Raw genomic sequence first — 24,910 nt, forward strand, 5'->3', positions numbered from 1 at the left:
TTTAAGGTCCCTTCCAAGCCAAACCATTCTATGATTCTATGATTAGATTATTGGCCACGGTGTCATATGTGGATCCCTTGCTAACTGGAAAGCGTGTCATTAGCACACGATACTGAAACACTGGGAGAGGTCAGAGTTGCACCAAGCAAGGTACAAGCTTGAAGCGTGATAAGGTGATTTGAGCTATGTTTCTCAAAGGTAGAGAGGGCCTTGACAAATGTTTTTATGCCAGGGTAGAGAAGCTGCAATTCCTGGTCAAATTTATCTTCCTTGTCTGGCACTCATGTTCGTCTAAGGCCTGTTTCTCTTGTTACTCCCTGATAGATTAAGAGGGCATAAGCTTAGACTGTAAAACAAAATGAAAGCAAGGGGGTTTGGGTGTGTGGAGAATGAGTCAGTAGAAGGATGTACAAAAAAAGAACTGATACTAATAGACTATGAAAATTTTTCCTTGCAACAATTATAGATGAATATGAGTACGATAAATTTGCATTTCTCTCAAATTAGAGGATTTTGTAACCCTTGTCACTCGCCTCTAGGAAAATAGATATGTGGTGCACAGTAACTGAGGGAGCATCTTTTTGGGAGAATAGGAGAACAGTTTCAGGCCTGTTGGACTTGAACTGACAGCAGGATATTCACAAAAGTGATCTTGGAGACAGGCTCGAATGATGGTTTAAGCACAATAAGATACATCTGGATTAGAAAGGGAGATCTATGGCTCATTTATTTATAATCGAATAAGTGCTTATGAAAATACGCAGGTAGATGATGCGGGGAGACAAAGGAGGAACAAGGAAGGAGCCCTATAAGTACCTGCAGAAATTTAGAAGGATCTTCCCATTTAAATATTATAGGAACAAGTAGAGATGGGAGGAGAATTATTTATTTATTCTAAAGGATGTCTAAATCCTATAATAATAACAATAATAATGGCTTGTGTTTATCTCCTTTCCTTCCAATGGATTTTTTGCTTTTTGAATGCCCAATCTACATTTAGTTTTAATATTTCAGTGTTAACCTCAAATTTGGGAAATTTTAGTCTTTACAAATTGTCTTTTTGAATTTTGTGGACTTGTGAGAAGAAGATGAGTGAAGATGATGTGTGTATGGAATGATTTTTCAGCATTCTTCTTTCTCAGAGTTGCTTCTCTGTAGCTACTTACTATGTGTCTCATTATTTGTTTGTAATGCATGTGTAAGTGTGAAGTCTTCTGTCAGCAAGCCCGATAGCAGAAATACGTACAAACACAGTTTTGAAAGTTAATAAATACTTTTTTCCCTCTCTTTTACAGATGAGATCATTTCAAGCTCTTTCTTTGGAAGAGGTGGTAAAAGGAAATGGATAACTATTCACACTTCAGTACAAAGAACCTCTCATCTTCAGCTAATATGTCTGTTTCTTTGCCTGGACAAGTTGGACTCAATACCACCGGCAGTCCTCCTTCTATGTCAATAAGCAGGCTGTTCCCAGCCCTGTTAGAATGCTTTGGAATAATTCTTTGTGGCTACATAGCTGGAAGAGCCAACATTATCACAACAACTCAGGCCAAAGGACTGGGAAATTTTGTGTCCCGCTTTGCACTCCCAGCTCTGCTGTTCAAAAACATGGTGGTACTGAACTTTTCTAATGTGAATTGGTCCTTCCTGTACAGTATCTTAGTTGCCAAAGCTGCTGTGTTTTTCTTAGTCTGCGTTTTAACGTTGTTGGTAGCCAATCCTGAGAACAGATTTAGCAAAGCGGGTTTGTTCCCTATTTTTGCTACACAAAGCAATGACTTTGCACTGGGATATCCAATAGGTAAGTAGTGCCTTATGCTTTCTTCTTTAAAACTATTTTTCAGTGTTCTAGATGTGTTTGTTTTTATTTTTCCATAATTTGAAATGGACTTCTGAACTGAACTTGGGAGCTACCTGAGCCATTTCTCAGGTCTTGTTTTTTGACCTTGGATCATGTAAGGGAAGAAAACTGTCAGCTGGTATGAATGAGACACAATTTAAAACAATCCAATTACTGTTGTCTATTTGATCTTGTCATGTTAAAGTAAATCAGGTGGAAAAAAAAAGACATTAAAATATAATTTCAAAATCGGTATACATTACCTTACAATTAATGCAGGTTAAGAATGCCCTTCTGGGAAGTTGCAGGAGTTTCCCTCAAGACCAAAATTCCCTGCTTTGCAAAGTATGAGCCTCTACCTGCGGCCTCTGAAATAGCTGTAGTGGGTTTTTTGCTAATTCAGCATTACCTCTTGGTTTAGCTCAAAGAAAACCTCTCTCCAGGATGCTGGTGCCTACATTGGTCGGTGTGGAGTGTGTGAGACAAACTTTGAATCTGTTCAAAATAAACTTCTCATTTTTGTGGTACTTTACATAATTTATGTTGCCAGTCATGTTTTATTCCTTCATCTTTATTCTACTGTGGCCGGTAGACGTGCTTTAGGACATAGTCTTGGAAGAAGTCCGTCTTTTATAAGCAGGATTGCTGCGTGATTTGTGGTAACTCGCATTCATGTTATCTCCAATGGGAATTTTATGCGGCTGTGGTGCCATTCTTGGGATGTGTAACTAACCACCAGTCCAGTGGAGCTAAAAAGCAAACACACAAAACAAAGAGGTATTCAGAGTATAACTTGTATAGCTGTGTGCTCTTGTTCTGGTAAGCCTCAATTCTGAATTCCAAGCAATATCAGTTATTGAGCTTAATTCTATCCCTGTCTGCAAGATTATTGTTTTCTTTCCTTTTGTAAGGGAAGATTTTTTTTTTCCCCCTTTTTCCTTCTTGTAGGTTTTCTTAATGATATGCTAATATACTTCTAGCCATACACACTGTGACACTTGGGAAGGGATGTGGATTTGCAGTAGGTTTCTCACAGCGGCAGTGCTTTTTACCTGCCTGGGGAGGCTCTTCTGTGCCAGTGCAGCTTTCAGTGCTGCCTCTCCCCAGGCTGACCCGTGTGGCTGGTGTGGGAATGCATGCTGCAGGTATCAGGATCTTCAAAATACACCCCGAGTGGTGGAAGGCATGTGGAGAGGATGCCTGGGCTATGCTTTATTCGTTTGCTGTGCCTCTCAGATTCTCTTGAGGTCGCTCTTATCATCCAGACAAGGTTAAGAACAAAAAGTGAAAGCAAGTTTGTTCTAGCAAAGCAAAAAGCAAGATATTTGATTACCAAATTGAAAATACAGTTACCAAAGAGAAGCTTAAACATGCAATTCCAGATTATAGGGAACAACAAGGAGCTCCATATTTTAGATTATTTCAGGAGTTGGCAGTTTTATTCTCCCTGTTCCAGGGCAACATGCTCAGGAGAATCTTTAATCTTTCTTACTCTCCAAATTGGCTGGATATGCATAAAAATGTAGACAAATGCAAACTTCTTCCTCCCTAGTGAAAATACCCTGTTTTCCCTCAGTTGCATCTCCTGAGAGTTATTCCTCCTGAGAGAAATCAGAAGTGATCACAAATAAGGCTGTGAGGATTGTCTTTGATTAAAATTCCAATTAAGGTTTCTCTTTTTTTCTGTTGGAGGCTGTCTGAACATACTTCCATTGTACCTTTCTAGGTAAAACATTCTTTCTAATGTCAATAAGTTTTTGTCAAATTGCATTTTTCTTCAAGTGTTTCACTATTTATAAAATATGATTCATATTTCTTCTATGTACGGTCTAGCCAGATGCACAACACTTAGTTCATTAAGAGCATTACTGGAATACTTAACACACCAGTAACACTGTAGGCGCTTAAGGGTTGTAAATTTCTCAGAGCTGTTTGTTTCCTTTCCGTTCTTTCCTCTCTAAACTTTCACCAGTGTTTGGTTGGTGCTGTCAGGCGTGCAACCATCTTACTGGTAGGGGCTTCTCTGAAGTGTTTGCAGGACTAGGAAACCACGAATGCCTTGCTTGCTTCTTTTTATGGATGATGATAGGTAGTGTTTTGAGCAAATCCTGACCTTTTAATGGAAATAGGGTTTTAAAGGCTGGTATGAAATTTGTAAAGGAAAAAAAAATCAGTATTGACAAATCTCTGTGTTATAACATTATTTAAAAAGGCATTTTGAACCCTTAAATAACACCCTGAGTTTTTATACTAGGCTTTTTTTTTTTTTTAATAAGCACTAGGATTTTTTTTGCTGTTGAGCAAAGATTTGCACATAGGAAAATGAAAATACAGGTTAAATTTAAAAGGTCATTACTCTCTTTTCTCTAGTCACTACTGTGGCGGTTCTACACTACGAAGTGATGTTGGTTCAGAGTGAAAAGGTACAGAAATTTGCTAGCAGACCCCCTGATGAAGATAGTATTACTATGGTAGAAAGCTTTGTTTGGTCTTTATTACTAGGTGGGATCTGGTGCTGCATTGTTAAAGCATAGGTGTAGCAGGAGTGTGGTGTGGGTGATGGTTCAGTTACAGTGACTTCAGCGTTTCCAATTGTACTAAGCATGAACAACTAGTGTGGGATTTAGATGTAATTTTGAGCAGGTGGATCAGGGAAAATTGATTGGGTTTTTAAGAATTACACTATCCTTAATTTCATTTTTTTATGATCAGCAAGCAGGCACCTTGATTTAAATAAAATTTTTCATGGGAGATAGTTGTGGATTATTTTCACTATCTTAATGATTCCTTAAGGGTGATTTCGTGTTTTTTTTTTTTCCCTCACTGACTCAACAATCTACACTGGTTCTACTTTATGCTACCCAGGAAAATTCATCGTGACTTCACACATCAGTTAAATTGCTTATAGAGCTTAATATATTGTATTCAATATACAGTTTCTCTTTGCCAAAAAATAGTGATTTATTACACTTTTCACCCAGACATTATTTACATGTGACTTGAGTTACATTTGATTGAAATGGGCATTCTGTATAAAGCAGCATAAACGCATCACTCTAAGGCTTGGGGTTTTAGAAAATTTTGACTTATATAAAAAGTGTCCAGCATGTTTAAAGTAGGTGGGGTTTTTAATCAGACTATATTTATTGTTTAAAACTGGCTTGTTAAATGCAGTAACTAACCACAAACTTGGTAGTTCTGTTCAGAAGTCTGTTCAGGATTTTAGGACAGGTGGCTCTCTTGTATACATACTTTAATCATGGCTTGTTAGAGAAAAAGCACCTTTAGCATGTTTTCTTATATACTGGAAATCAACTAATTGCAAATGTCAGTTTATTCCATCTAAAGAGGAGCCTGTTTATAGTGCATGCTGATTTAGCACTTAATAGATTCTTTCAGTCCAGATGCTTTACTAAGTATGAAGGTAAAAACCTGCATTTTGAAAATGATAGTCACAAGGGAAAAGTTTTTCAGAAAAAGAACAGGTTTAGATACAGGGAAATGGAAATACCTGCAACACTTGGCTGCTTGGTGATCTTAAATTTAACTTAGTACTCTTAAAATACTGAAAAATCCCATAGAAAGGTCTGGTAGGTGTATTTATGTAATAGTGCTTCCTTTTTGTATATATTCTTTGTAGTACAAATAGAATTGCTTCTGCCTGGGGAATAATGTGTTTCTCAGTAACCTGGGTAGGAAAACTTAAAATGGAAAGCATCACTTTGCATATTTCTGAAAATTATTGGAAATAATAACATTATAAGGCAGGTAAAAGGCAAATGTTGTCTTTGGAAAGATAACATGGCATACTTACACAGATAAGCTCTGTATTGTTAACCAGATAAACAGCAATTTTGGCAGATGTAATTATTCATTTAATACGTACATAGGAAATGCAGCAGTATAGACCTAGAAGTTTTAAAATAATTTCACTTGAATTCTTTGTTTACAAAACTCATTTAAAGCGCAGACATGAAGCAGTGGTGGCAATTTAAACATGATTTTAAGGCTTATGTGAGAAAGTGCTTCAAATGCATAATTTCTCCTTTTCCTTTTCTGAAGTGCTGTTAGCACAGACGTGAGGTAATAAGCAGTGCTGCCTTGGCTCAGAAGTACGCGGCAGCAGTGACAACAAACGCTCGTGATTTGAAGTGCCTTCAGGCACCAGAACTACAGAGATAACTCTTGTCCTGAGCAGTCCCAGAAAATGAACTAATAATTATGTGCTAATTTATTTTTTTTTATTCGGTTGTTGCTTTGCTGTGTTGTATGGAATCAGTAGAAAGATTACACCTGATTTATCCACTGAAAACCAGGAAAACTCCAGAGATGTGAGACTCCCCTACGATGAGAAGCAGCTCGTGTCCTGCAAGGGTGCATGTAATTCTCCACAACCCTCACTTGTCTGGGGAAAAAAGCAATTCAGCAAAAAAACCCCAAGTTTTTTCAGCATTTGGGATGACTCAAAGGGCGTGTGGGATTGTTATATCATTTTCTTTTTTTCCTGTAAGTGTTGAATATTCATAGAAACATGAAATAGTGTTGGGTAGGTAATCTTTGATCTTTAATGTGTTCATTAGATGACTGTGGGCTAATGGTGATTGGGGGTACTTCTCTTCCTATGTCATATCGACTGTAAATGCAGTTACCTCTGACAGATAATGAAATAATTTTTCTCTAGTTTTTAGACAACAAAGCTTAATTTCAATATTGATGTCTTTTTGTACCGAAATGTTATCACTCATCACTTTTCATTTCCTGTCTTCTAGTTGAAGCTTTATATCAAACCACTTACCCAGAATATCTCCAGTACATTTACCTAGTGGCTCCAATATCTCTTATGATGCTAAACCCTCTGGGGTTTATCTTCTGTGAAATCCAGAAGTGGAGGGATAATCGCACTGTGGCACACAGCAAAATCAAAATAGTGGGCCTAGCACTCCTTCGAGTTTTGCAGAACCCAATCGTATTCATGGTCTTCATAGGAATTGCCTCAAACTTTGTTCTTGGTCAGAAAATTCCCGAATACCTTGAAAACTTCCTTGATGGACTTGGCAGTTCATTTTCTGGCTCCGCACTTTTTTACCTTGGACTAACTATGGTGGGACAAACCAAAAAACTGACAAAGGGTATGTTTGTTGCACTGATCCTTCTCATCACAGCTAAACTGTAAGTTCAATTTATGTACTCTTATAATTTTGTTCTCTAGATGTTTTAAGCTCTGAATATACTGATCAGGTGGCTTTTCTCCCAAAATCATTATAGTGATGGTATGTCTCACTACCAGTATTTTGGGTGAGTGCTTACAAACCCTCATAGTACACAGTTGCTAACTTTTGAAAGAAATTTTCCACACCACAAACCTGTTCTCAGGTTCTGCAGAGAAAAAAATTCAGGGGCGCTGTGGCTTCGTGGACTGCCTGCAGGCTGTTTGTCACAAATTGGGCGTTTGGGGAATTACTAGCTTAAATTAAAATCTACTAGCTAAATAGGTAAACAAGAGTGAGTTTAAGTATTATTTGATTAGTATTTGTATTTTCTTTGGGTTACACAATACATCTCTAAATGAGTTGGTTTTCCTTGCTTTGCCTATGAATCTTTGAAACTGCTGTATTGGAAGAGTTTAAAAATGGTCACTTCACACCCCTGAACTGTACGACTTTTAACCATGAATAAATGACAGTTTGTATTTAGAAGTTATGCTGTCATTATCTTCCCTTCACTGTGTCTCAGTTAGTGGTGAACTAAATATTTTATTTGCTACAGAGCTACAGTTAACGTAATAGAAAAATTGGTTGGCGGTTAAGTTTATACTGTAAAATTTGGAGGTGCATTTGAATATGAGTGCAGCTAACTAGCAAACCTGGTTTGTAAACCAGCTCAATGGCAAATTTTGTAAGAACATGAGAAAAAACGGTTTGTAACGTTACCACTTTGCTTTACTGGTGAGTTTGTGTAATTAGCCTGTGAAAGTCTTGCACAGTAAGTCTGTGTGAGATCTGGGGTGTTGCTAAAGGCGAACAGAATAGTATTGATGCAGGGTGGTGTTTTTCCTGGCCAAAACGTTCAGAATGGGATACGTACGCTTGAGCCGTCGTTATGTTTCAGACAGCTTGCAGAAAGGTGCTCCAAGTTTCCAAGCTGCTGACTGCTTATAGTTCCTATTATTTTAACAGTTGAATAATGGGGGTGGTGTTTTATATTTTACCTTTCTAAATCTGAGGTTTATACAAAGAATGTGCCTGCACAATCAGAGAATGTGCTTACAACCAGAGTTTGTTGTTGTTTTTACCTTTTTTCTGTGTATGGGTTGTTTTGGTTTAACCTGTGACAAAATTTTTAAGCAGATAAACGTCATGGTAACAGTAAAGGCAATCATTCAAAGTGATGTCAGTATTTTGCTTTTCATAAATAGTATTCAAATAAACCTTAAATTTCCTTTCGGTTCATTTTTCTGAGTAAAGAAGAGTATTGCTGTAGCTTGAGTAATATTTTTTAATTGCTCTTCCCCCCTCTCTCTTTTCAGACTTATGATGCCATTTCTCTGTAGAGAAATGGTGGAGCTCTTGGACAAGAGTGACAACGTAGTCAACCACACCAGTTTATCAAACTATGCATTTCTTTATGGAGTTTTTCCAGCAGCACCTGGTGTCGCAATATTTGCAAGTCAATTTAATATGGAAGTAGGAATTGTATGTAGCTAGCTTTTCCCAAATGTGTACTAACTGTGAGCTTAATTTTGTTGATGAAATACTTACTTAAGTAGGCTTGATGAATTTTGCTTTTCTGTAATACAGACTCCTTAGATTTACTTGTACTCCCTAGATATGAAATATAAATTATATTAATTAATTAAGCAAAGAACTCTTTCCTGCTGTCTCAAGTGTCTTGATGGTGTATGTTCATAAATAAGTCCTCACACTTTTCTAATTCATGACTCTAGTGGGAAGAAGTAGGATAACTTTAAATATAAAGAACTTGCATCTTCTGTTCTGGTTTTTGGTTTTTTTCACAGATGTTATCTCTGAGCTACTCTTTTTGTAGGAAAAAGCAGCAATGATGTTACTGGCTTCAGTAAGAACAGTGCTAGATTGATGCTGAAAATTTAGGGAAGAACCGCTTTAACTGATTCTGTTGTGTTGCCGTTCAGTTAAAGCTTGTGATAGAAATGCATCTCACTTTTATAGTAGAGAGCATTGATTATCTTTTCAACTTAAAATACAAGTTTTATAACGGTTTCCTTTCTTCCGCTTGAAGTGACATGAAAACATTCCTGTTGACTTACATTGTTTTTCATGTTATCTATTCTTGGTTTGTTTAGTTGGTTTGGGGATTTTTAAAGAAAAGGGGGGAAAGGACACTAAAAGTAAGATACACAAGATACAATTTTATGTCCACCAATCTCAGGAAAACAGAGATCTGTAGTGCCTCTGGTCTGAGTAACAATTCACACACTTCCATTACTGTGCAAATCCCTGAAAGCAGACAGACAGTGAGAAGCCAAAATAGAAATCACTTAAATGTAAATATATATGTTGTTGTCTCACAAATTGGTGCATATTTGTATTTGCATAACTACATATTTTCTTATTTATTTACGGTGTGAATCTTTGCATCCAAAAGTACATTGTGACATTGTAAATCCACCCCTTGACTGTAGGCATTACTGTATTTGACATCCGTGAAAAAGCTCTGTAAGAATTTGCAGTAGGGAACCCTCTATTCCTACTGTTTCAGAATCTTGTTGAAATTTTCAGTTTAACTCTATGTATAAGGTTATTTAGAATTTGAGCCAGAAAGTATCCACTTGTTACAGAAACAACTCAGTGATTTGTTAAAGGTCTGTGTGTATTTAATTTTAAGATACAGTTTTGCCAGGGGTTATATTTCTGAAAGCAGATTATCTAGCTTGAGTCCTGATTAACTCTGTTCTTGTTTCTATTTGACTCGTTTTGCAGATTACCTCAGGCATGGTGATCAGCACTTTTGTGTCTGCACCTATTATGTATGTTTCTGCATGGCTGTTGACCATTCCATCAATGGACCCCAACCCACTGGCATCCGCACTCCAAAACGTTAGCTTTGACATAAGCATTGTCAGCCTCATTTCTCTGGTAGGTGTTGGGAAGTGAAATACAAAAGCACGCTGTCACGTCAGGGTAGTGTTAGTACATAAGCAGCAAATCAAGTCGTGGTAAGACGTATCCTGTTGCGGAAGGATGAGGGAGGAGTTAAAAATTTTGATTTAGCAGTGGGTGAGCTGGAAAGCTGCACTGTGGAGAAAGATGGGTAAGTGAGTTAGAGCACTAGCACAGGACTTCAGAGTTTGTCCTTGTGGGTGTTGGGGTTTTTTTTTGGATTTGGATTTGGTTTGTTTTAATGACAGGGTGTGGGGGAGTAACAGTACTAGCTTACACCACAGGGAATAATTACATCAAGCCATGTGAGGTGCTCAGATATCACAGTAATGGAGGCTGTGTACAAACTTCAGATCCAGAAATGTCAGCGAATATTTAATAAAGTATTAATGAAAATGTTTAGCTTGGAAGTTTTAATTTAGCTCTCTCAAATTCATCTTCTAGAAATTGTGGGTGCACAGTTCTTACAAAGGGGGTTGATAATCCAGAAGTCCAGTGTGAATTGTGTTTTGGCTTTACAAAACAAAAACAAACAAAAAGAGTTTTGTTTACAAACAAAACAGATTTTGTTTGTTTTGTTTGCTTTTTTAAAATAAAAACATCCATGTTGGAGGGAGTTGGAATTTTCTTAAGCTTTTATCTTACTGAAGACCTCCTGTCTTGAAGCTGGGCCTCAAGGGAAGCCACAAGTGAACGCTGCCTCTTGCTGTCAGAGATCATTTTGGGAAGTTCGTGAGGGGTGATGGAGTTTGAAATTCTAAATTGCTAGGCTACTCTGGTCGTTTATGTCCTGAGGAACAATCAGGCTTCTGCGCAGTAAAGGTTCTCTGGAAATCCTTCACCATCTCATGAGAACGCAAAGATGCTTTTGATGGCCATAGTTGCTGAGGCATAGACTGGCAGGAGATGGTGCAGAGCTGACTACGGTAGCCATGTTGCTAAGAAACTTTTCAAGAAGGTTTGTTGTGTATTTAATTTCACCACAGTCTGACAGAATGCTTATCTGGTTCTTTTGGGTTTTGTTCTACTTTTAAATTAATTGGGTTTTTTTGTTTGTTACAGATCTGGTCTCTTACTGTTGTTCTTCTGAGTAAGAAATACAAACAGCTTCCTCATATGATTACAACACATCTGCTTGTTGCTCAGGTCAGTAGTGAGAAGAATGCTGTTGTGTGAGTTTTGGGGTTTTTTTAAGTCTTCTAACATTTTTACAAGTTTGGTTTCTACAGTGGTACCTTTGTAGCCATCTGTGGAGGGCAGGAGAATCTAATGTGCAACTTGTCTAAGCAATTTCTGTGCGTTAAAATATACCCTCTAAAAAATGATGGTTGGTGATGATGATGGTAGTATGGTTTTCATACAGAACTATAAGCAGTGAGAATGGGGAGTGGCTTCTGAACTATATTTTTACCATTTTAAGTTACTGCCTGATACTGTTGAGTGCACTTCTGCATCAGTTTATGCCAATCTGCCGTCAGCAGTGCCAGAACCAGCAGCAGAGTGTGGTTGACTCTGGTGACCCGATTCACAGGGCTAAACAGAAAACTTATCCCCATGCTGGTTTAGCTCCCTGAAGTGGCTCGCTGAGGGATCAGACAGGTGCCAGTGCTGATGCAAGGAAGGGGTGTGGGAATGCATGGCTGGTGGCTAGGGAAGGGCAAAGCCAAATATCTCTGGATTAATTTTAATTGTTATTTAAACTGACTGTAGACTACATGTTCCCTCTGCCCTTGAAGTCAACGGCACAACCGCTGTTGAATTCAGTGAGAGCAGCCTGTGCTTGTAATCCATGTGTGGTAGTGCTTTCTGAAGTGTTCTGTAGTTTAAACCAAAATATATATCTGTATTGATAGAGTAAACTCTGAGATCTGATCACGGAGTCACATTTGAAAAAAAAAGTCATGTATGAGAGTTGCAGGTGCTTCTTGTCTGTCACAGCAAAGTTAGCTTTCATCTTAAAAAGATTTTGAACTACTGTATTTCTGTTTCCCTAATATTTCAGCCTATCTTTTCAGATTCCTTCCATACTAAAACTGTCACATATGCAGTATCTGAAAGGTGAAAACTTGTGTAATTCTTGGCTGAACAAACATCTGTTGACCTCAGCTTCATGTCCAAATCATTTTTGATTAAAGCTTTTGTTAAGTACAAACCATTTAATTTTACTTTATATAACCTTTATCTATCTTAAAATTTTTTTGTCTTTCCTTATTCCCAGTTTATCTGAGAGATATAATTGCTGTCAAAAAAACCCTCCTGAAGATAGGGTGCCATAGTCAGTGATGTAACTGCAACACTGAGTTACTGCTGCACTGCTTTACTGTTAGGAAAAACTGCCCGACTCATAAAATCACACTCCACTCAGTCTGGGGGTGGAGTTTCAAAGCTTATTGTAGCTATATTACACTGTGTCACCCTGCTTCCACAATTTAAATGATGACATCTTACCATTCTTTCCAGTTCATTGCCTGCATTGGAATGGTGGCATGGAATTTCATTGTTAAAGAAAAAGACATCACTATGCAGATCCTAGTATTTATATTCCTCTACAGCTCCCTTTACAGCACCTACCTGTGGACAGGTATGATTTTTCTAGACAGAATCTAGGTACTGTAATAAAAGATTAATGTACTGAAGTAATGTTGTTATATTCTTCAGAGTAATTGTTCCTTTTACTTGTACATAGTTCTAGAAATATGCATACTTACAGGCTATGTCAAGCTGCAGCACTAGCAACACAGGGCTCCGTGACAGACACTGCTTCTGCTCTTGGTAGCTTAAACCTAGGCAGGACTTGTCTTTGCTGCATACAGCAGCCTTGGTAGCTCATGACAAAAAGACAGGTACCTGCTCTCAAGGCAGAAGTGATTTGAAATAGAGTGAGTGTGGTGGGTTGGCCTTCAGCTACTCAAAATCTTATTGGCAATTTTTAATTAACACAGAGTTTAAGATTTTAATTATTCAGCATTAAGGAGATTTAACAACTTTGTGCCTCAAAGAAGTAGGAAATAGAGAATGAAGGGAAATACCCAGGAAACTTTAACATTTCTTTCCCTTGCCAGTTCTAATTTGTAGAAACAATGTGTGTTCTGCAGGTGTAGATGGTTAATGAAGGGATTGCTTGAAACAGGCAGAGTTGAAAGATGGATCAAGAAGCTTGCAGAACCTTACATGTGTGATTGAAAAAGAGTCTTTAGGTATTCAGGAAGCTTTTTATACCATTTTTTAGTCCAGATGCCTTAAGGCTTTAATTCCTGTGGTGTTCTTGGGGAGTAAGTTGTATTTGTGTTTAGCTGCAATAGGTAGCTCGTGAGTACAGCCTGACGTAAATACTAGCTTTGCTTCAGCATGAGGAATGGTGCTGAGTTGTGACTAGAACAGGCAGTTCCAGAAGATACTCCCATATGTAATTATGTATGTAAAAATATGTAAGACTTTCTTCTTAAACTTATTGACTTTATAAAGGGCTGGTCAGTTTTTAAGAAATGTTGTAACAGAATACACCATTATTTGTTGGTTACTTGTCAGTTGTTACAACAACCGCTGTTGATACCTTAAGGAATTAGTTACTTGTGTCTTAAATGTTCTTATGACATCTTCTCTACATATTTATACACATTCTGAGCATTTAGAAGTGGATGTTTAGTGTAAAATGTCCCAGAATTTCTTCAATGTTTCGTTATTAATGTGATTTCTTTAAAGATAATAGATGTTTCTCTATGAAGGTCTGAGAAGAGTATAATGGTTATTGATCAGTTCACATCATTAGTTTCTAGGGTCTGTATGTATCAGTTCCCTTTTTGATAATAAACAAGGCATTTTTGGGGGATTTTTTTGCAGGTTTTCTGTCTTTCTCTTTGTTCCTGAAAGGAAGAGAGAAACAGCAAAGATTCCTGTTGGATTTATTATCATAGCTGGATGGGGGTAAGTTAATTCAGATGTTTCCTTGTAGAATTAGTGGGAGCATGCTAAATATGTTACTTTGTTCGTATTTTGCTGTTTCAGAATCCCAGCACTTCTGGTGGGAATCTTACTAATTGTTGGTGAATGTAACAACACGAGTATTGACTCTGCCTTTTTCTATGGAAAATACCAGGTATGAACATGTTCTGTCCTCATCGCTTCAGGCTTTTGCCGTGTCCAGTATGTTGTTGAGAAACTGTGTTCTCTGTTTCCTTCTTATGTAAGTAGCTCTCAGTTGAAAAACAGGCTACCCTAACAACAGTATCATTATGGAATGCTTGTAGATTGATACAAAAATGTATTTCTGTAATGAACCATTAGGAGAACTTGTCTGAACAAGGACCTTCATGTTCAGGCAGCTGTGACTAAGAAAAAGAGGGAGTAGGCTTCCCAAAGAAAAGGCTTAGGAGTGGTAATGAATTGCAGAGCCCTTTTCCTGGTGACTAATTTGCAGTCTTGCTTGATAATTATCTAAAATTGTTACCATCCAATAGCTAATTAATGGCTTTTGGTCTGTAATAGATAGAATCTACATTACACGTGTAGCAGTAAGTGCTTGCACTAGTGCACTTCTCTGCACGATCATGGGTTGAAAGTCCCTGAGCCTGAACTAGTATTTACCATTACATAGTTGTTCTCAGAGGAAGTGACGTGCAGTAGCGTAGATTTTTGTTGGGTTTTCCCTCTCTCTGTCTTAAGGGTAGAGAAGCTCTCAGGGTTATTCATGTGGCACTTTCACAAGTACTAAAATAGCTTCACAGTGGACTCTGGGTATCAGTGGCAGATGATTAGAAGGAGAGGTTAATTAATGGGATACTCCCCGTTGGAGAAAGCATGGAATTAGAGTTGTGCCAGAGGGTGACAAGACCACATTCCTCCTTGGAATTATAAGGTACCTGAACAGAACTTAAACTGGAGCACTAATGATCCTGAAAGGATGATGATGCAGTTATGTTTTCGGATTGCATGGAAAATAAGGGTCCCCACCTGGGAAGAAAAAAAAAGGCAAGCTGAGTTACTCAGACAAGGAAAATTAGTCTCAAGTACTGATTGCTCCTTCAGTGCCACAGGATCTAAGAGCAGCAAGTATAAAAACTGTCCTATTGTGTTTGTTAGTATGTTTAGGAAAGTGCAGAAGTTAGAAATACAGATATATGCAACTGTTTTCCTTTATTTTGTATTTAAGTGTATTTTTTGCTCTCTTAACAGATAATTACCACAGCAGTGATCCTGTTCATCAGTATATTGATGTCAGGTATCTCACTTATGTGCATGAACAGAAACAGGCAAGAGTCAAGCTATGAGGTATTGAACCCATATTCACCGCGTAGCCAGGTAGAGGAGGTTGAAGTGGAAGGGAGTGTGGAGAATCAAGTTTCAGCCACTGTGCCTCAGCCTTCTGCAGGATCTTCTCCGCAGCCTTCTCGAGGATCTTCTGCACAGCCTTCTGCAGAAAGAGGTGGGGAAAGTATTTTATTGAATCCTGAGCCATTTGTTACTTGACAGATCTAATGTTCCAAGTGTAATTCTGACCTGGGAAGGACAGTGGTATATACCTTCAAGTATTCTATTAGGGCAGAAGAAAATCTAGATGTAACTGCATAAGGATTTAGGTTCACGTCTCTAAGGAAGGTTTGATGGTTATTGTTGTAAGGGTGGGGGAAGTGGACAGGAAAAAAAGCATGTGTATGGTTTTTATGTAAGTGGTATCTTGATAAGGCTGTGATAAATGCAGTCCACTAGGTGTCTTAGATTGTTTACCTACTAAACTGTCTCTGAATGAATTATATGCCTGCAGCATTGCTACTCTAGGTGTTTCTAATCCTCCTTGTTTGTATGTAACTCTTCTGATCGCTTCCCGTGTGCTTTCCCTCTAGCTGAAAGTACTTGTGTTGCTTCCATGGTGGTAGTGCTGTGTTAAATATTTCTATAGCGCGTCTGTATATTAGTGTAACCTGTTTGCTTTCTCAGCAAATTGGAAAAAAATCTCCTTTCTTCTTTTGGGTTGTTTTTGAGCATAATAGTTAAGGCTATGTAGAATATGTTTTTATACTTGGAAAATAAATCATGGTAGTGAAGAAAGCTAACTATCCTGTTACTGTATCTACTTAATAGGTTGCTGTTCTTGTCAAACAACAAATGGTGAATTATCCTGTGCTAGCAGAGAGAGCAAAGCAGTGTCAAATGCTGGTGAAAGCAAGGTTCCTCCGATTGAGACAGGTAAAGCAGTGATGTCTCCTTGTTTTAATACTACAAACTCTTCCACAACATTTGTGTGTGTTGTTCTCACCGTGAAACTGTTTGGGCTGTTGTTCTCTGAACGCTTCTGCCTGGTAGTTATTAGTAATCTCTCAGTGAGGAAGATGGACTGTTGTTTTGGGTTGTTGTCTTTACCACTAAGCTACTTTGACACGTCCTTCTGAGCATTTAGACTTTACCTCTCCATCATTGCCTTGTTTGGACACTGAGAAGTTGAATACGTAATCCTACTTGGCCTCAAGTTTTCAACTTAAACATGCTTTTTTACATTCTCATACTCACATCATGTGTATTCTAACACGGCCCTTGAAGCCTTTGTTGTAATCGTGCACAGATTTTGAATGAGAAACTTTAGATGTAGAGGAGCAAGCACTTCCTGTAGATAAGATCAAATGTCTATGCTGCTGTTTTATCCGTGTCTAGGGGAGAGAGATGGAGAAAACTGCCTAAGGGGGCCTTAGGAGTCACTGGAAGAGAAAACATGGATCTGAGTGACTGTTCAGCACCTGATGGAAAACTGCATGCACAGCCCATTCTCATTGTTTATCTCTTTAAATAATCAAAGCTAGCTCCGGTGCAACCTTTCTTCACCCCCACACCCCCACCCCCACCCCCTGTTTTCTTTTTCTTGGGGTTTTTATTCATCTTTAACAAGGAAGTTCATATCCATATCCTTTGTTTAGATGTAACATAGCTGTCAACAAATCCATAAATATTTTACACTGAAACATACTTAGTTGTGTCACCTCTCATAAAATGCTAGTTTTCCACCAATTGCCAACTATTTTATCCATTCATTAATTCAGACAAGCATCGTAAGAATGTTTTCCATTGATGGAGGAAGGCCAGTTTAACTTTCTTATCCTGAAAGATAAGGTAGAAAATCTCTTATGATTAAGTTGAAAGTTTTTCGATCTACTGAGGGAACACTTCAAAACTATAAATCAATAAAAGCAAATTTTAATGGATACACTTGTGTAACTTTGGCTGCAATAATTACTAATCCTTCCAGTACTGAACTGCTGTGACAGGTTATCTGGTGCAAATACTTAGGTGCGTCCTTCCCAGCAAGATTTTCACTGCCATCTAGAGGAAGATATTCAGAATTCCTTAGAACTCTGTAGCTGGAAGACATGCATCCGTTCTCTTCGATAGAATGTGACAGTGTTCTGATATACCATGTTAAAAAGACGGTCACAGAACAGAAATAAATACAGTTGTTTTCTGATCTAGAGCTCAACAATGCTGAGATACAGAGTAAAAACATTAGAGCTGATGAAATATTTATTCTATTACCTGTTTTGAGAAAATGCTATTTTTTCATAGAATCACAGAAAGGTTTGGGTTGGAAGGGACCTTAAAGACCATCTAGTTCCAACCCCCCTGCCCTGGGCAGGGACACCTTCCACTAGACCAGGTTGCTCAAAGCCTCAGCCAGCCTGGCCTTGAACACTTCCAGGAATGGGGCATCCACAGCTTCTCTGGGCAACCTGTTCCAGTGCCTCACCACCCTCTCCGTGAAGAACTTCTTCCTGATATCTAATCTAAACCTCCCCACTTTCAGTTTAAACCTGTTACCCCTTGTTCTTTCACTACAGGCCCTTTTATTTCTAGTAATGTCTTATAAATGTTAACCTTAACATAAGTTTTCATTAAACCTTCGAAAGGAGAGTTCTGTTGCAAAAAGTTCCATCATTTTAGGAGCACATATGAACTACTGTTTCATTTGAGAACTGGTGTCTGAATGGGTTACTGTCAAAGATAATACTAAATTTTGTGTGTGACTTCAGTACAGATACTTAACTCAACAAGTTTCACTAACAAGTTTGTTCGTGGAGTCTGTGAGTTAGAAGCCTAATGAAAAATTCTGTTTTGTTTTTCAGCCGATCAGTGTGTGAGTCACTGCAGTGCTCAGACCTGCGTACTGGCTCAGGAAGAGCAGCTCCTACAGACGGGAGACAAGCAGCTGGCCAGACATGTGCTGCTGTGCTTGCTTCTTATTGTTGGCCTGTTTGCTGTAAGTAGGTTTTTTTTCTTCTCATGTTGTTTAACTCATTGAGGTGGAGTGATATTTAGGAAAGCTGTGTAGACAGTCCAGTAAAAATGTAACAGTTCATTAGATAAAAGACTTTATTTTATTTCCTTACTGGAAGGAGGGATATAATAAAATTAATATTTCTGTGCCACATCATAAATTAAAGGCGAGTTAAGATTGGTGATGTTAGTGAGCAAGTCACACTGGAGAACCCTAAAGGTGGGGGGTGGGGGGGAAGAATTATATTATTTGGTAATTAATTCATCACTACTGCACCTCCTCCCATTTTTCTTGAGAGCTAGTCTTACTCCTCAGACAGTAATCAGTTAAAAATACCAAGTGAATCCTCCTTCTGAAGGAGACTACAAAACTTATTTCCGTCTGATGGTGCCTGTATTCAGAACTTGGATTTCTTTTGAGGAGCTTTCGTAACGAAGAATAATGTAAGACTTCATTTGAAATGGGAAAATGCAGTTTCATTGCTTCTAGGGGTGGTTTGGAGGCGACGTAGCTAAGCTGGAGTTGCCAAGCGTCATAGCCGACTGGATCCCAGCTGTCAGGGTGGCTGCTCCTGTGCAGATGTGTGAAATAACAGAATGTGTTGCATTAGGGATATAATTTGAATTTTTTAACTGTGACAAAGCTGAATAACAACTCTCTCTAGTTGAATGGAATGCTGAAAGACCTTGTGGATGACAGTTAGGGAGGCAGTAAATGGAAGATACTATGGCACAAATACATAATACTGCACAGCAGGACAGTGTGGAGCAGCTACGTAGCGTAATAGTTACTACTGTTGCTTTTCAGGTCCTGTTAAATTACAAAGTGGGAGTTTTCCCTCTCTCAAATTTCCTGTACAAAATGTTCCACGCTAATGTACTTTTTACATCTTCTGTATTTAAGAGGTGTCCCAAATGTTAGCCCCCATTTTACTTGTGTCTGAATACTGTGAAACGAGACCAGTTACGTTAAAGAATTAGCCTTTACACCCAAAGGGGTTAACTTTTGGAGGTTTTTTCCTTCTTTTAGGAATCTAAAATAGCCTAAGGGGTATGTGCTTCAGCTTAACGCAATCTTAACTATGCAGAAAATGTGTAGAAAGCACTAGTCTCAGCTAAACAGGCCTAAAGACAAATACTGCAAATCTGTCTGGGCTAACATTGTCTGTGTTGGGTTGAATACCCAAGGCAAGTCGCTTACGTAAACATGTAAAAGGGCAGGACCTCTAGGCTGGTACGCTTTGCATAATTTTATTTAAAAACAAGCTTCCCACTCACCCCATCTATTCAATCTAACTAAAATGATGTGTTTTAATTCACCCTTATTTATCTGCATTGGAATCATTTGTTAAATCGTGCAGGAATCTGTTAGCATGGGAAGAGCAGGAAAGTGCTTTTGGTTTTGAACGGTCATGTTAGGTTTGTGGGTTTTCTTGTTGTTTCTTTTTTTAACAGAATCTTTCCAGCTGTTTGTGGTGGCTGTTCAACCAAGAGCCTGGAAGGCTGTATGTGGAACTGCAGTTCTTCTGTGCCGTGTTTAATTTTGGTCAGGTACTTAATCGATGTTCGTTCCAAAAATGACTTTGTTAGTGGGTGTTGCAGCACATGCTGTTACCAGCGCTGTAAACTGAAGTCCTCAAACAAAGTCACCAGCTCCTTATGTTGTTTTGCGTTTTCTTTTCCCCTCAAGATTTTCTTTTGCTTTGACAGCTTTTTTATCATACTGCACGTGTTTTACGTTCATGAACATTTTCAAAGGTACAGATGACAACTGAGTGCCTAATGCCTGTGGAAATCGAGTAGGATTTTAGCCTTGTTTGTACCAGAGATTTTCACTGAGGTCGCTGCTGTGGAATTACACCAGTATAACTAAATATGTGCAAGGTGACCACGTGGATACTTTAGCTATAAGGCTTTAAGATACTCTCTCTTCAGTTTCGGTTACAGCAGCCTTAACTCATAGCTAACAGGGAGAGGTATAATAGTTCTAGCTGCGCATAGCCTGTTCCAGCGCACGCTGACACAAGGCAGCTTTGGTATCTCTGAAGGTGAAGGTAGGGTAGTGTTAATACGCATATTAGAGGAATGTTTTACAGGTCCGTGGCCAGGTGTGCCTACAAGATGCACTGCAGTATCAAGTAATGATGATAGTTTTGATATAAAAGCAGCACAGAAAAATGGATTAACTAGAGAGCATTCTAGCATTCAAATTACTGTCAGTTCTTGTCATTAACAGAGACAAGAGGTAAATAACTGGCTGTGTAAGGATACTGATGACTTAAGTGTCCGACGGCGTGTCACAGCATTAGGCTTACTGAGCTGTTCCTTGAAGACTTTCTTTGATGCAGTTATGTATTAATCTGTCATTTTAAGGCCCAGATGAAAAATCCAAGCAGAACCAAAATGCGTTTTGAATTATACTTAGAAAAGAGGGATACATGTGTGTTTTGGCAAGGAGTTTTTAACATTTCATTTAGAAACTAAAGGTTTTGCTTAATGTTGCTTTTTCTATATTTTTCCTGCAGGGCTTCATTTCCTTTGGTATTTTTGGCTTGGATAAGCATTTAATCATTCTACCATTCAAGCGAAGGTAAATAGAATCTTTGCACTTACACCTGTAAACTTGGTTATTAAAGATAATAATTTTTAAAGGTTATTGAGTGTTCAGTGCCATTGCATTCCATTTCCTATTCATTCAGCCTTCTGTATTTCTTCTCTCTCCCAGTTGTGGAGAGCTAATTTCAGTTCCCTCTGCATGTGTTTTTACTGCTGTCCCAATGACACTCCCAAAGTCAAAAATCCCACAGACTCCCTACAGACAAAATCTTTGGCAAATGATGGTGAAGTATGTGAGATGAGGGATCTTCAGAAATAATTTTAGCTGATAAATGAAAACTTAGAATGTAGTTCAACTTTTGCACCTCTCGTCACTGTTTTAAAGTCCTGCATTCATAACTTCATGCAAATGCTTTGTGTGGACAGACACGTGAATTGGTACCTCACTGCACACGGGGGGCATAAGCTGTCTTTAACTTAGAGCTGGATGGCTGTGATGTGAATCCAGCCACTAAAGCTGGCTCCCAACTGCTTGCTGGCTTTCCTTCTGCTGGAGCCTAGAATAGAACCTCCCAGTGTTCAAAGGCCATATACAGTTTTCTCAATGAACTTGTATAAAGTGTTGGGCACAAAACCAGTAAAAGAGTTGTGACAAGCTTCCTCTGAGTGCTGTTCTATTATTTGCAGTTTCCTTAAAAATGCCTCTGGTGTTTTGGTATAGTTTTTTTGTTTGTTTGTTTATTTATTTTCTTTAAAGACTTGAATTTCTCTGGGGAGGAAGAGAAGCAGCAGGGCATACAGATCCCTCTGTACCTGAGGAAATCAGGATGACCTGTCAACAGTTTGTTCGTTATCATCGAGATCACTGTGTCAAAAGCATTGTCAGAGGCAGAAGGTAAGGTTCTTCCCTGCACATACATCTTGTTACAGATGTCACAGCTCACCTTTTGGAAATGATGAGGTGCAGTTTAACTGTCTGTGGGAGGTTGCTGTTGTGACATATTTATTCAAACCTCAAGGTGAGGATTAAGAATTAGCAATAACAGAGAAACATTTCTAGTCTCAAAACTGAGACATTGAGGTGCAAGTTATCATGCACCTATCAGATTGGTTATCAAAACCTATCCCATCTAGGTTTTGCATGAATTATAAGAAGTTTTATATTGTCAAGGCATGGCCCCATTTTTTGCATTTAGCTGGAGTTCAGGAGAGAAATACCTTTCTGAAGAAATGTGTGTGGCAATGCCCGTATCGGAGCGTGTGTGTCTGAGTTTTGTCAAACTTGAAACCCTTCATTAGTTTTGCTTTGAGATTAAAAAGGTGTCAGTATTTATGTGACAATGTTTACTAATAAATAGGTTTTACAGGAGGCAAGACTATTGCAACCGATTGCAGTGGGTACTCAGAGGCCGCTAGTGTTTTTAGGACCTTCACACCTTCTGAGTTCATACAATTTCTTTTGCTCATTCCTCTTGTGAGGCCTAATCCTCAATTTGTGAGATCAGCAAAGCTTTCAGATGCAAATAATGACACCCATATCAAGGATTATGTATTTGGGTATGTGTAGGTGGAGGAGAAGGAAACACAGACTGAAGCAGCAGGAACGAGAAAAAGATTCTACCTTTATTTAAGTATTTACTATGTGAAATGGGGACTTGAAGGATTGTTCTAACAGGACACTTCTACTTTTCATGTTATGTGAACTTTTAAGTAGGACTAGTTTGGCAGGATGGGGTGGTCTGTTAATGGTCAGATGGCCCGAAGCCACGTTCCGGAACTGGTTTTTGGCACCATCGTGATTTTGTTCAGTCTCCTCAGAAATCAGTAATGTTCCATAAGAAATAAAGTAATAAAGTTACCCATTTAGGAAAAATGAACTGTGACAGTCCAAGGACCTGCTTCTTTCATGCCAGACAAAAATGATGTATCAGAAAATGTTTGGTTTGAAATAGGACAGGTTTTGCAGCTGTGTTTCTTGTGCCTCTACTGCTACTGTGGTTTCTTGGGCCTTGGGCTGTTCATTTGGCTGGGTTTTGTCATTTTCTTTAACCATATATGACCTGAGAATACATCAAAATCTGGGATTTGTTGCTTCATTCTTTTAATATTATGTTTGTGTGGAACTAGTTTCATGTCTTATTTCTCCTTGTGAGTTTTAAAAAAAAGCATTTATGTTCTTATTTTAAATATTCATCTAACTTGATCTTATCCTCTTTGGTTTAAACGTACTGTAACTGAGGCCTTGCAATCGTGGGGTTTTATTTATTTTAATTTTTGCTTCTCTGCTACTAGATGTTAACACTTGCTCTGTTACTGCTGCTTTTAACTTAAAAAAATTAGAGAAGTTTGGTTTTGCTGTTTAGCTGTTAAACATCTTCAGCAACCCTGTGCTTGGGTTCTGTAGAACAGATTTTAGATAACCAGGAACATTCATTGCTGCAGGTAAATTTCTGAATGGCATTTTTACTGCAACTAGGTGGGTGTTAGTGGCATTGCCTCAGAAATATGTAAAACAAAATCAGTTTAGTCTTGTCAAGGTTTTGTTTGATCTTATTACTGCCTGTGTGGTCAGTATTTAACCGGATACGCAAGTGAAGTGGTTTTTGTTTACAATATATGTAAGCAGTCAGTGTCTGTTGAAAGCTGTGGAGGAATTGTAAGATGGAATTAAAAGCGCAGGTTGAGTTCCTGTTGCTGAGGGCATGCTGCACTCAGATCAGACATTTTGTTGCAGAAATGCTCATGCTAATGAGCACATGGGAAGTAAGTATCCAAGAAATAGAATTACGTCAGATGTGTTTTTAGGAAAATTGCTGCTTACGTTCGCTGAGGTTTGTTTGCTCAAGCCTGCAGTAACTTTGTACGTACATTTTTGCTTCTCATTAAAGTGTCTGTAGGAAAAGGTAGTGAGTGCCCCTAATATACAAAACTTGCAAATTCTCTTCTAACATGCTCTTAACTATCATGATGTCTTTCCTTGTTTCCTGCTGTTTTTCCTTGCCTTTCCCCATCGTGCAGTGGTGATACCAGATTTACAGAACATGTGGGTGAATCATTCCTTTGACATACAGGTGTGGTGCAAAGATCTCCACTGGCATCTTCTTTGGCTGTGACCTGGTGAACTGGCTCATGCAAGTTGGCCTTGCCTCGGACCGTGGTGAAGCTGTGATGTATGGAGACAGACTGATGAAAGGAGGCGTCGTCCAGCATATTACCAACGAATTTGAATTTCGGGATGAATATTTGTATTACCGCTTTATTCCGAAGAGATCAGTCGCAGTCGAGAGCCGTTGACCTGAGCACGTAGGCAGAGGACAGGCAGTTAGGGGTGAATGTGACCATCTCCTCTGCCTTCACCACTGAAATCGGAAGTATTTCTTTCTCGGGGCTCTCAGGGAATTGTGTTACTCTCTCATGTAAAGTTAAGAGATGTGGTTCTACTTGTGTCTGCTCTGGAGGAAATGGTAGCAAGTGAGATATGATGAGCGTTCCAACCAGAATGCAGCTAGAACAAAACAAGATGCTCTGGAGTTAGAGCATTTTTCTATTTTGAGCAAAACAAATAGTAGAACTTCACGTGTCACTGTCATGTTACAGAGGCATTATAACAGCAGCTTTAGTGACTGATGCCATAGTGGGGGAGGGGGGGAAAAGAGAGGTATTTTTCATGTTGGTGTGTGTTTTCCATATTTTAGTGTGATCAAGTACTGATTCCTGTTTATGGTCAGACTTCCCCGTGACTTCACAGAAATAGGATTTCTTGTATCATACCCTAGTCTTTACTACTCTTGTCTACCACCGGGAACTTTTTCCGCCTGTTTATACTTCAAATCAGGTGGGTTTTTTCTCCCTTAAAGATAAAATCCTCCATTTGTAAAAGTAGAGTTGTTGTGAAGATTCCGATGTCAGAGGATTAAAGCTGAGGAAATACTGAGTGGAATAAACAAGGGTTTTGTACAAACTTACCAAATCTTAAAAACATATAATAATACCCACCACTCCCCCAAATTAGGAAACTATAAATGGGATTTCCTATAAACAATTGGTTTTGAAGTTTTGCCTTATGGTGGTTCTAACAGCTTTGTCAAGAGTAGATTTTTACCGTCTGCAATTAGCCCTT

At 38.6% G+C, this 24,910-nt stretch overlaps 1 protein-coding gene across 1 annotated transcript; it reads left to right on the plus strand.

The window, feature by feature from the left end:
• The first annotated feature begins 1,329 nt into the window (after positions 1 to 1,329).
• On the plus strand, positions 1,330 to 24,320 carry GPR155 (G protein-coupled receptor 155). The gene is given in 16 exon segments (XM_010147590.1): positions 1,330 to 1,801; positions 6,610 to 7,009; positions 8,367 to 8,532; positions 9,799 to 9,954; positions 11,041 to 11,124; positions 12,439 to 12,559; positions 13,819 to 13,842; positions 13,845 to 13,902; positions 13,984 to 14,074; positions 15,151 to 15,400; positions 16,057 to 16,161; positions 18,084 to 18,217; positions 19,690 to 19,785; positions 20,760 to 20,824; positions 21,548 to 21,685; positions 23,862 to 24,320. Coding segments are annotated over 16 exon segments (2,571 nt in total). The 5' UTR covers positions 1,330 to 1,341; the 3' UTR covers positions 24,085 to 24,320.
• Positions 24,321 to 24,910: the final 590 nt, after the last annotated feature.

Source organism: Eurypyga helias, unplaced genomic scaffold, assembly GCF_000690775.1.
Source record: "Eurypyga helias isolate BGI_N326 unplaced genomic scaffold, ASM69077v1 scaffold9212, whole genome shotgun sequence".
NCBI lineage: Eukaryota > Metazoa > Chordata > Aves > Eurypygiformes > Eurypygidae > Eurypyga > Eurypyga helias.